This window comes from Oryza glaberrima, chromosome 2 (genome assembly GCF_000147395.1).
Source record: "Oryza glaberrima chromosome 2, OglaRS2, whole genome shotgun sequence".
In the NCBI taxonomy this organism is placed as follows: Eukaryota; Viridiplantae; Streptophyta; class Magnoliopsida; order Poales; family Poaceae; genus Oryza; species Oryza glaberrima.
In genome coordinates, this window is record NC_068327.1 from 12,555,691 (window position 1) to 12,567,479 (window position 11,789).

The following is an 11,789-nucleotide window of genomic DNA, read 5'->3' on the forward strand; positions in this document are numbered from 1 at the left end:
ATTATCAAAAGTTTAGTGTAGCATCACATTATCAAATCATGACGTAATTAGGCTTAAAAGATTCGTCTCGCGAATTAGTCCAAAGTTATGGAATGAGTTTTGTAATTAGTCTATATTTAATAGATCAAATTAGTGTCCAAACATCCGATGTAACAGGGATTTGGAATAAGTCCCTGATTCCCAAACAGCCACTTAGTCATCCAAGCCGCCACCGCTCTATGTACTCCCTTTGTCATTAGGGTAATTTTATAATCCTTAAGAAAATAATGGGAGGTACCTCATTTTCTAGTAGAAAATTTGTTGTTTCTATGTACTATGTGTCTCAAGATATCTACCTTTAAGATACTTTCTTAAGAATCGTAAATTTTCTAATCTTTAACTTCCTCTGAATCCGTCTTTTATCCGATGTCATCCGTCCACTAGGGATGAAAACAGAGCGGATAGTTTCCGTTCGCTCCAGAGAAAAACGAATATGGATACTTTTCGGATCGGATAATTTTTGGATAGTTCGGATACGGATACAAATACGGATATTTTCTCCGGACACGAATACGAATATGGTACCGGGGTTTTCGTCTAATATGAATAATATTCAGATATCCAATGAACAGTGCTATTCGGATATCCGCAGAAGCCATGAGACATACCCTATTTCTTTATAACTCTATGACCTTCAATATACCTTTTTAGATTTTAATAGTAGTTCATCCCTTAACACTAGTCCACACTATTAATATTATTTAAAAATTTAAAAATATTTATAGATTATACTACATTTTATATAAAATGAGCTAATTATATATGCTGATATTTGTTTCTATTGCAAGTTGAGTTGGTTTTCATGTTCCGAGATAAAAATATTTCCGTATTCGTGTCCGATCATATTCGATTCTTATTCGTATTCGAGATAATCCGTATCTGAGCATGTAGCTAGATGTCATGCACGCTACATATAGCTGCTGCTGCTGCCCTTTTGGTTTACGGCATCACCAAGAATACACTTTTTTGAAAGGAAATCACCAAGTATACACTTATTTACATGATTTATTAGCAATGCATATATCTTGCGTGCAATGGAGCTTAATTATGCTTGGCATCAGGGGGACACTTTTGATCATCTCACGACTTGGATAGAAGAGGCGAGACGGCTTGGAGTTGGAGGTGCCAAGCTGACAATATGTTTCATTGGAAACAAATGCGACCTCTCTGATAGACGTGCTGTCAGCTACGAGGAAGGTGAACAGTTTGCCAAGCAGAATGCCCTGCTCTTTATTGAGGCATCAGCGAAAGCTGCTCATAATGTTAACGAGGTTACTATGGTTTATCCTCGGTGCTTATTTGTGCAACTAAGCGGTTGGTATCTGTAACAAAATTTTCATTAATTTGTGGTGTAGGCATTCACTCTGACTGCTAGAGCAATGTGCCACAAAGTTGAAGATGCATGGGTTTGTTTAATGAGAAAATTCGATCCATAGCACAGAAAAGAAAGCGGTACCAAAAAATAGCACAAAAAGTTTCCTCTTTCGATCCATAGCATAGGCCAACGATTTTTCTTCGCCTGGTAGCACTTCCGTCGCATTTTGAAGTAACGGTGTTAGATCGGAGTGGAGAAAATTTTCGTCGGATTCACTTGCCCTTCGTTCCCCACCAGGTCTCTTCTTCCGCTACCTCGTGGACGGCAGCGCGGTGAACCATCGGTGTGTTGGGCGACCGCCTCGTCTCCCCGCCACCGTCGAGTGAGCTGCGGGGCGCGCACTTCAACGACGTGGACGCGTGGCTCGCCATCACAGTCGACGGCGAGGTGGCCCCACTACTAGGAAAAACATTATCGCAAGCGGCCGAAAAGGGTCTTCGCAGGCGGGGCGACCGTCCGCTTGTAAGCCAACGACTGTGAAGATCGCCGATCTTTGCAGGCGGGGCGGCTGTCCGCCTGCGAAGATAATTTTCACAGGCGGACGTTGGCTAGTCCGGTCCGCCTGCGAAAATAGGAATTGGCCGCCTGCAAAAAAAAAAAAAACTTTCGCCTGCGAAGATAGGTAGAAAATATTGAAATTTAATAATAATTTGCCCATAAATTACTTTTAAATTATTTAATAGAAATTCTTGCAGGTAGATTATTATGTACATATATTGGAAGATTATCAAGCATTTGGTACTGAGAAATCTACATATATTGCATAACTCAAAAGTGTTACCAAAATATATATATTACAATTTTTTTTACATTGTCACTTCAAATAAGGTCATCTAGTTACATTATGGCATAGCAGTGTTCTACTCCCGAAGATCCTTGAATTCGTCATTTGCCGCTAGGGCACCCTTTGGGTTGAAGAAATCTCCTTTCACATGACAGCACTCATGGTGGATGAAGTGGCACAGATCACGCTGGACATTTGTGATACCTGTATCGTCAAAGCTTGTTCGACATTCTAATCTTGGCAACTGCATGCATTGAAGTTAATCAATATATTAGTATCATAAATATGTGAAGCTGTCTAGTACATAGTATAGAGACTTACATCCTCCGCGTTAGTCCTGTACCGTCCATTAACCCTAAGGAATTCGCACGCATAATACCCGCAAAGGACCGTTCCTCGCGGTTGCTTGTGACACTTCAGGACATATCATAGAAAAAAGTAGTTAAAATTTGCAATTAGTGAATCAATTAGAATACATTAAGTGAGTGGAGTATTACCGGCCAATAGCTACGTACTAGCAGCTTCTCTCGTGTTCGGGTCTGTTCTCCACCCTTGAACTTGTAGTATTGGTATGCACTGTATGGATGTCGTACCGTTTCACAGTAAGGAGGATATTTATTTATAATACATTCATATACAAATGCAAGAGTCATAATCACTTACTACTGTAAGATTGTTAAAAATTCTTTGTATTGCTTGTGACTGTAATCGAGAGGGTCCAAGACTAACATGGTTCCGTCTTTAGGGTGGATGAGTAAACAGATATAATGATCGCTACATATTAACAACAGTATAGTTAGTTAGTACCAGCTAAAATAAGACATATGTGTACAAGATAAATGTACCGGACTTACTTAAAATTATAAGCGGCCATGACGACTCTCTTATTTTGAAAGTGCAAGAAGGCTCGTCCAATGTACTGTGCGACAGTAATCAATTTCTCCTTGTGCAAGCCCTTCTTGTATTCTGCTATCTCTTTTGGATTCTTGCCCTTCAGCTGGTCAGACTTTGGTGCTAGCCTCACTGTACGCTGTGTTTGGCAGATCTGAGTTGGATCCAAGAAGCCGATGGGTTCTTTTTTCTTCATAGCATCCATGTATTGCATCCTACAGAAGAAGTTTGTTAGTAACAATCACATGGATTTGTATTGTACATATTTTTCATCTAATTAATTAAAACTCATACTCACATGCACCAAACACCGACGTAGTTGACGTCCATCTTATCCCGACGATATATGGCGTGGAGATCTGAGAAATCTAGCCATACGTAACCTTCTTCGCCGAAACAATCTGCCGATGATCGAGCTGTTATATTGCCCAAGCCTTTCTTGCTGGCCTCCATGTAGAAGGTATGTAACCTTCTTATCTCCCATGGTCCTTCTTTCAGTGCCCATTCCGGCAAGAATGCTTTCTCATGTTCGTACTTTTCCGAGCAATCATCGGTTGTGAAGTATGTTGGCCCGGCTAGTTCAGCAGCCTTCTGGGGGTCGTCATCTCTGAGCTTGGCACGTTCCTTACCCCCTCTGCAGACGGTTACCATGAACTTCTCCTTGTTCTCATCTTTGGACTTGGAGTCGTGGCTCCTAAGCACTCGTGGCACCTGCCTTCTCAGGGACCGTGGTCTCTTGCACCTCGGGGTCTTTCGCAGGAGAAGGGTCTTCAAATATTTCTGGCTCTGTACCGTCCCATTCCAATCTTGGTACTTCTTCTATTTCTGACCCGACTGATGCCACAAATTGCACCTCTGGTTCTGCCACTGTAATCTCCATGGGCACATCCGGCACTGGAATCTCCATGGCTGCCTCCGGCGGTGCAATCTCCATGGTTGCCTCCAGCAATGCAATCTCCGGTGACACTTCCGGCACTGGATTTTCCTTTTGCATCTCGGGTTCCTCCGCTTTATCAGTCACCTTCCTCTTAGGAGGTCTCGGAGGTTTTCCCAACCCCGGTTTAGGCACCACAGGTTTTTGCGTCGCGTCGGTGCCCAATCCAAAGGATATGTCATTCTTGTGCCAGAGAATTACAAGATCGACCGCATCCCCAAGTACGGATACACCATCTGCAGTCGGGAAGTCAATGTCGTAGGACTCAAACCCTTCGTGGACCACTTGCGACTGCACCTTGGCATACGCATCGGGTATGAACTCTTCATTGTATGTTCTCCCAGGGATAGCAATGGCTGTAGCGGCCTCAAGAGTTTTCCCGGAGCATCCAATGGGAACGTGCAATCTGCAGGGTGTATTCTCCTTGTGGTCATCGAAGGGGTAATCTGGCTCAGGTTCTTTGGTTTCGGGGCAAGGCAAAAGCATGTGCTTGACGTAGAAATCCATCATTTGCCTTTCAAACTCCGCAGCCCCTTCGTCTTTAAGGTTATCCTTGTACGCTTCACGGTTCTTGTGGGGGTCATTTTTGAACCCTTCCTTCCAACTCATCTTGCTCGACACACCTCGAACCCTTCCCCCATGCTCAGGAGTACCCAGCGCCGTACTTAGCACATCTTTCTCCCTTTTAGGCTTGAAAGCTCCTTTCTTTTGTGAACTGGATAAATTTTCTATTTTATCGGCAACGCTCTGCAGCTCCGGATTTTCAAACGATACTTTTCCTTCACCCGTGATCTTCGGAGTTCTAGCTCTTACCCAGTTCCTTGATCTCTGTGTCCACTCCTCCATTGGTGCCGGTTGCCCCTTCTTCCTCATTTCCTCCTCCTCTTTTGTCCACTACACCTTTGGTGCATATCTCGCGGAGCCTAAGCGATGAGGAAATTTGTTCTTCTTGGTCAACTCTACATATTTTTGGCTCCTTTGAATTTCTTCTTGGGAGTTCTTCAACGTCTGAAAGTCGTCCCACTGATTCGGGGTTATGTTGGCATACGTCGAAAATGGTGTGTGTCCCGTCTTCACAAATTTCTTGTTCAAGGTGGTTTTCCAACCACTCCAAGACTTGGCCATTGTTTGCAGTGCACAATTCCTCACTGCTGCCTCTGATCCATCCGGGAACTTGAAGATTTTCTTCAACTCTTTCCATAGGACTTCCATATCCCCATTCGATACATGATCCCAGTCCTTGACCGTGATGGGGATCTTTTCCCTTACTATTATGCCACACTGTGAACTGAATTTCGCACGTGCCGTCTTAGGGGCGAGCGGCTCTCCTTTAGGCGAAACATGGGTAACAACATGGAACCCTTCATCCTTTCTATTCACGCTTCTCTCGCCCTTCCTTTTCTTCTCTTTTGCTGACCATTCGCTTTTCTTTGTGCCGGTTATGTTAGCTGGTACGTCGTCGTCTTTCGACGGAACTTTTTTCTTCGGCTGCCGTTTTGATCGCCGTGGCGCCGTTTCCTACGAGAAGGTATACATGGAAGTTTCGAATTTAGCTCGGGCTAATAGTTATCACGGTGAACATTTTACATATTAAGTTTACTTACCCCTTCTTTAGGGGGAATGTAGTCCTTGTCGCCTTCTTTACTGTCGCCCTTTTTCCTTCTCTTCGGGCTTGGGCTTGGACAAGGATCGCTTGGCGACGAGTACTCCTCGTCTTCGTCAGCTACGTCGCTGTCGGAACTACCTTCCGGTGGGACCGTTGGTTCCAGAGCAACCACAACAGCAAAGGACTGCTCTTGCTCCCCTAAACCCTTCTCTTCAGTCCCTTTAGTACTATCGGCCATCGTTTCAAACCTCTAATATAAAAAAAAAGAGTTATCGCCCACATTTTAAATTACTCAAATTAGTACAAACAACTTTGTACAAAAATAAACTATATATTAACAATATGTCGTATGAACAAATTTAAATTCTCTGAGATTCCCAAATTTAACTATTATACTAAATTAATTAGTACAAACAAATTTAAATTGCGAAATATTATTAATTAGTACTTACTATTATGCTAAATTAATTAATACAAACAAATTTAACTTGCGAAACTAATTACTACTTACTGTTATGCTAAATTAATTAGTACATACAAATTTGTACAAAATTTGATATGTTATTATCAAGTAGTGCACTAATTGGCAGTTACATTTCATCAACATGTTGATTAAAAAAAATTGAAAAGGCAAACATATCCTCCACATTTTTTTTAAAAAAATGTTAACATACCCTCCCACATGTTATTTAAAAAATTTGACAAATTCACATATCCTGCAAAATTGAACATACCCTCCCAATTTCATTCACATATCACCCACATTCCCAAATTCACATTCACAATCAACATATAACACCTCATTCACATATCACCCACCCCTCATGCCAATTCACACCCACATGCACACACATATATACCCCTCACACCCACATGCACACACATATAAAAAGAAACACCCACATGCACACACGTCCGTGTTCGACGAACGGCCGACGACGAGCTTCGGTCGTGGACGACGAAGAAAGGGCCGACGACGAGGTTCGGCCGTGGACGACGACCGACTTCGGTCATGGACGACGAACGGCCGACGACGAGGTTCGGCCGTGGACGACGACCGGCCGAAGACGTCGTTCGGCCGAGGACGTCTTCGCTCGTGGACGACGATTGGCCGATGAAGCTGTTCGGCCGCGAGCGAGATAGAGAGAGAGGTGGCAGCCGGCGACAGTGGAGGGGCCGGCAGCGGTGGAGGGGCCAGCGGCGGCCGCGGGCGCGGTGGAGGGGCCGGTGGCCGGCGCGGTAGAGGGGCCGGTGGCGGTGGAGGGGCCGGCGGGGGTGGAGGGAGCGGCGTATAGCTCGCACGTGGTGGAGGGGTCGGCGGCGGTGGCAAAGTTGTGGAGCTCGCGCGCGGTGGAGCGGCGGCAAGGGGCGGCGGTCTCGCTGACAGCGCACAGACAACGACAGTCGGCGGCGGCGGAGGACGATGGTCGGAGAGTGAAGGTCGCAGGCGGGCGGCGGCGGAGAACAGCGGAGGCGAAAAAATTCGGCAGCCTGACGACGCCAAAATTTCTAGGGTTCCTGCCTGGACATAGAAATTTTGGCGCCGCGGGCTTGCCCTTATATAGGGCAACGATCTTCACAGGCGGGTGGTCCGCCTGCGAAGATTGTTTTTACTATCTTCGCAAGCGGGCCGTCCGACTGCAAAGATGTAAACCCTACTATGTATAACAATTTTCGCAGGCGGACCGCCCACCTGCGAAAATTTGTACAGAGTTGAATATATTTATTCCAAAATATACAAACCTTAATATTATTACAAAATATACAAACCTTTGTATTATTACTTCTCAAATGTATAAATGGTAATTGCACATAAAAATATTACTAATTTAAATTTTTTAGCAAATTTTTTACACTAAAATGGTAAAAATGGTAATTGCACATAAAAATAATTACACTTTTCAAATATTACTAATTTAAATTTTTTAACAAATTTTTTACACTATAAATGGTGATTGCACATAAAAATTAGTACAAACTAATTAATATGCAAAATGTTTAGTACAATTGTTCGTCAATTTGCGATATGATCACACATCACCTTACATACCACCATTACATAACTACTAACTTCTTAGATGCTTACATGCCACTCAACAATCATTACCCTTTAACATTTTTGCCCACACCGTCCGTGCGCATGTAAGGCTTCACGGTCTTCTGAGTAGATGTCTCGACATTCTTAATCTTCTGTACAAACTGACTATAAAGTGGCATACTATCATATTGGTTGTAATCTTCGACATCTTCAACCCCATCCACTCCCAATATCTTTTGTTTCCATGGTAGCACTATATCTTTCTTCAAATTTGAAGGGTCTTTCACATAAAACACTTGTGCTACGCGATTGGTGAGTACCCAAGGGTCATCCTTGTGACCCACACTCGCCAGGTCAACAACAGTAAGACCGAACTTATCAACATTGACCCCGTTCAGGTATTTTACCCACTGGCACTTAAATATGGGGAATTGCATTGTGTGCCCATAGTCGATTTCCCATATTTCTTCAATAAACCCGAAGTATGATTGTTTTTCCCCGGCTTCATCAATTGCCTCCACATGGACACTGTCACGCCCGGAATTTCTATCCAAAATTCCAAACGCTTACATGTGTGTTAAACCCTCGTCCAGGAATCAACCGAGGCACACAATAACAAATTGATAATAGAGTACAAATAAATAACTATTTAATATTCGCAAATAATAAATTATCACAGAGGTAGATAGTTCCTCTCAAAGAATAACATTCTATGCAGCGGAAAAAATAAAACTATAACAAACTACGGAACAGCTATGGCGACTCCACTCCACAGGCATCTTAACCAGAACAAGCTCAATCCCCCAGATCATCACCTTCGCTAAAATACTCCTCTTCTGATGATTGAATATTGCAAGAATGAGCATATGACATACTCAACAAGCCACACAGCAAATATGCAAGTGCACAGGATAACAAAGGATGGCATAATATAGCTCATTTGCATAACAGCATTTAACAAATATTTAAGAGAATAGTGAAACAGTTGTATAATTAATCAATATTAAATAAACACCATACAACACACCCGTGTTGCATAGGCCCAACCTCATTTGAACAACCAACCCCAGTTGAACAAATTAAACCTCCAAACTAGGAATATACCATTCCAAACTAGGAGTTACATTAACTAACACCGTTACCATTTAATGTGTAATATGAGACTAATCACGAAAAACATTGCTCAATTCACCCATAACCGCGGGTACGGCTATTCGAATAGATTAAACTCTGATCAGAGGTGTACCACTGTACCCACAAGACACAATCCCACAACATGTTACCATGCGCCTTAGTACCACCACGGTACCTCGGAAAGGAACTGTGACAATACCTCTTGCACAACACAACTCACCACAGTGCACCGTTCCTGGATCATAATCTCCCCCTCAAAACCAGAGGCAATGGACTCCCCAGCGACCCCCACGGACTTCTCGCCGCTTCACAGTCTGGCACACTATAATGAATCATGCTATACAAAAGATAAAGCCGTTGCCCACGCTAGCTTGTGGTTGGCACGATAAATGTTTCACAACAGTATCTCGCGAACCGGTCCTTAATTGTCATGAGCACAACCATCAAAACCATATGCTCACAACCCACCTTAACCAGGTTTTAATTAGCAATTAATTAACATCACACGATTAACCATCGTGAGCTACCATTTAATGTAACCATAATTAACAAGAATAATTATATAATTTATATTTAACCCCTTTAGTTAGCTAATGTTTCTAAGCATGGCTAAGCAAACATACATATGGCATTTAGCTGAACCAATCCAATATATAAGGTTCATGCTAATCACATTATAACCCATAGGAAAATAAGATCATCTTTGGCCATTAATTAATTGGGAAAAGGTTCACCACCCGATGACATTCGAAAATAATGCATAAGTTGAAATAAAATAATAGCTTTAAATGGGTTCAACATGCTCAAAGGGTTGTTTGGGATCTGTGTGACTTGCCTTGGGCTTCCACAAACGCTTCGGACCCTTCCTCAACGGAAACGCTCTCCTCCGGAACGTCGGAAACTAAAGCAATTAAACAAAAATCAACAAAACAGTACAAAAACAAGCATAAACAGTACATGTGGATATTTTTAACATGTAGATATTGATTTTAGAAAAATTTAGCAACTTGAACCACCTGAAACGGATCTACGGTTATTTAGTTATGATTTTCCAAAGATTTAATCTATTAGAAAAACGGGAAAAAGAAAAGATGATGATGTCATGATGACATCATCAATGGTGGCCGGCTCGGTTTGCACCCTCGCCGGAGCTAGGGTGGTCGGCTGCGAATTTGGAGGACATGTACACGTAGAGGACGACGAGACGAACGCAACGGTACTTATCAACACACCGAACGACCACCGACCTTAGCCGGCGTCGAGAAGGCGGCGGCGGCGGCTCGGGTTGACCGGCGGCGACGAGGCTACGGCGGCCGGCGGCGAAGGGGAGGAGGCGGCCGAGCTTCCCCACCTCTTGGCGAAACCAGCGGCAGCGACGGCAAGCGACGGCGACGGCGGAGGCGGCGGCGCGGCGCGGATGGAGGATGACCGGCGGCGACGGCGGGTTGAGGCGGGTGGCGACGGCGCTACAAGGCACGAGAGACCACGGGAGAGGGGGCAAACGGAAGAGGAGGACTAGGGGGTCCTATTTATAGCCTTGGATTGAAGAGATCGGACTCCTCCCGCAAGAAATCGCTTCGGGAAATCAAAAACTCGGTTTTGGAGATAAACTCGAAAACGAGTTCAATTCGGGCAAAATACTCAACCTCTTGCTCCGATTCTTGAGGGGAAAGATAGAGGAAGATGTGGGGATAAAAACCCCTCAAAAACCCGGACTCGGGGTGGAGAGATCGGGGCGGAATCAGAGGCGGAAGGCGGCGGCTCGGCCGGCTCGGGCTCGGCTTGCAGCCGGCCGGAGGTAGGAGACACCACCGACAGGTGGGCCCCACCTGTCGGCCTCCACGTGAGGGAGGGGCGGTGGTGGCGGGCTGGGCCGGCTTTGCCGCGCGGGAGAGAGGGAGTGTTGGGCCAAAAACGGCCCAACAACTTAAGGAAGGGTTTTTTTTTGAACTTTTTAATTAAAATATTTTGTGAAATATTGTTCCAATTATTAAAAAATACTTCCCTTGCTCAAATAATTCCCAGAAAATTCTAGAAAATAGAGGAACAAGCAAAGTATTTAATAAAATTTTATCTAGCTCCTTTTTATGTTGAAAATTTTCCTAGATTATTAGAGTTTAGCTTGTAGGCTTTTAATTTAATTTCTAAAGAATGATTTAAACAATGTATTTTTACATTAGACGATTTTTAGGGCGTGACAAACCTACCCCCCTTAAACGGAATCTCGTCCTCGAGATTCAGAAGAACTGGCGAAGAGATGAGGATGAGCTGACTTCAATTCATCTTCTCGCTCCCAAGTGGCTTCTTCTTCTGAATGATTGCTCCACTGAACCTTGCAGAACCGTATAACGCGATTCCTGGTATTCCTCTCGCTTACTTCCAAGATTCTGACTGGCTTCTCAACATAAGTTAAATCTTCTTGAAGCTCTATACGATCAGGATCTGCTTCCTCCGTGGGTACACGTAAACATTTCTTCAACTGAGACACGTGGAACACGTCATGTATTCCCGCCATTGACGGAGGCAACTCTAACTGATAAGCTACCTCACCTCTTCGACTCGCAATCTTAAAAGGTCCCACGAAACGCGGTGCCAATTTCCCTTTGGTTTGGAAACGATGAACACCTCGTAACGGCGTAACCCGAAGGTATACATAATCTCCTTCTTCGAAAGCCAAATCTCTGCGACGATTGTCGGCATAGCTCTTCTGACGTGACTGAGCAACGCGCAACCTTTCTTGGATAATCTTCACTTTTTCTTCTGCCTCTCGCAATATGTCTGTCCCAAAAACTTGACGTTCACCGGTTTGATCCCAAAGGAGCGGCGTACGGCACTTTCGGCCATATAATGCTTCATACGGAGCCATTTGCAGACTAGCTTGATAACTGTTGTTATATGAGAATTCCGCGTACGGCAAATTCTTATCCCAACTTCCACCAAAATCTAGAACACAGGCTCTCAACATATCTTCTAAAATTTGGTTTACTC

The 11,789-nt window shown here is 43.9% G+C and overlaps 1 protein-coding gene across 1 annotated transcript; it reads left to right on the forward strand.

Moving 5' to 3' along the window:
• The first annotated feature begins 1,073 nt into the window (after nucleotides 1–1,073).
• Nucleotides 1,074–1,475, forward strand: LOC127762514 (ras-related protein Rab-2-A-like). Its single transcript, XM_052287025.1, has 2 exons — nucleotides 1,074–1,310; nucleotides 1,395–1,475. Exons 1-2 carry the CDS (start codon nucleotides 1,074–1,076, stop codon nucleotides 1,473–1,475), a joined length of 318 nt encoding a protein of 105 aa, XP_052142985.1.
• Nucleotides 1,476–11,789: the final 10,314 nt, after the last annotated feature.

Excerpts from the sequence above, each read along its gene's own strand:
- LOC127762514 (XM_052287025.1), top strand. The coding sequence starts at position 1,074 with ATGGAGCTTAATTATGCTTGGCATCAGGGGGACACTTTTGATCATCTC. Across the intron at positions 1,311-1,394 it reads CTGCTCATAATGTTAACGAG|GCATTCACTCTGACTGCTAG; the intron begins GTTACTATGGTT and ends TTTGTGGTGTAG.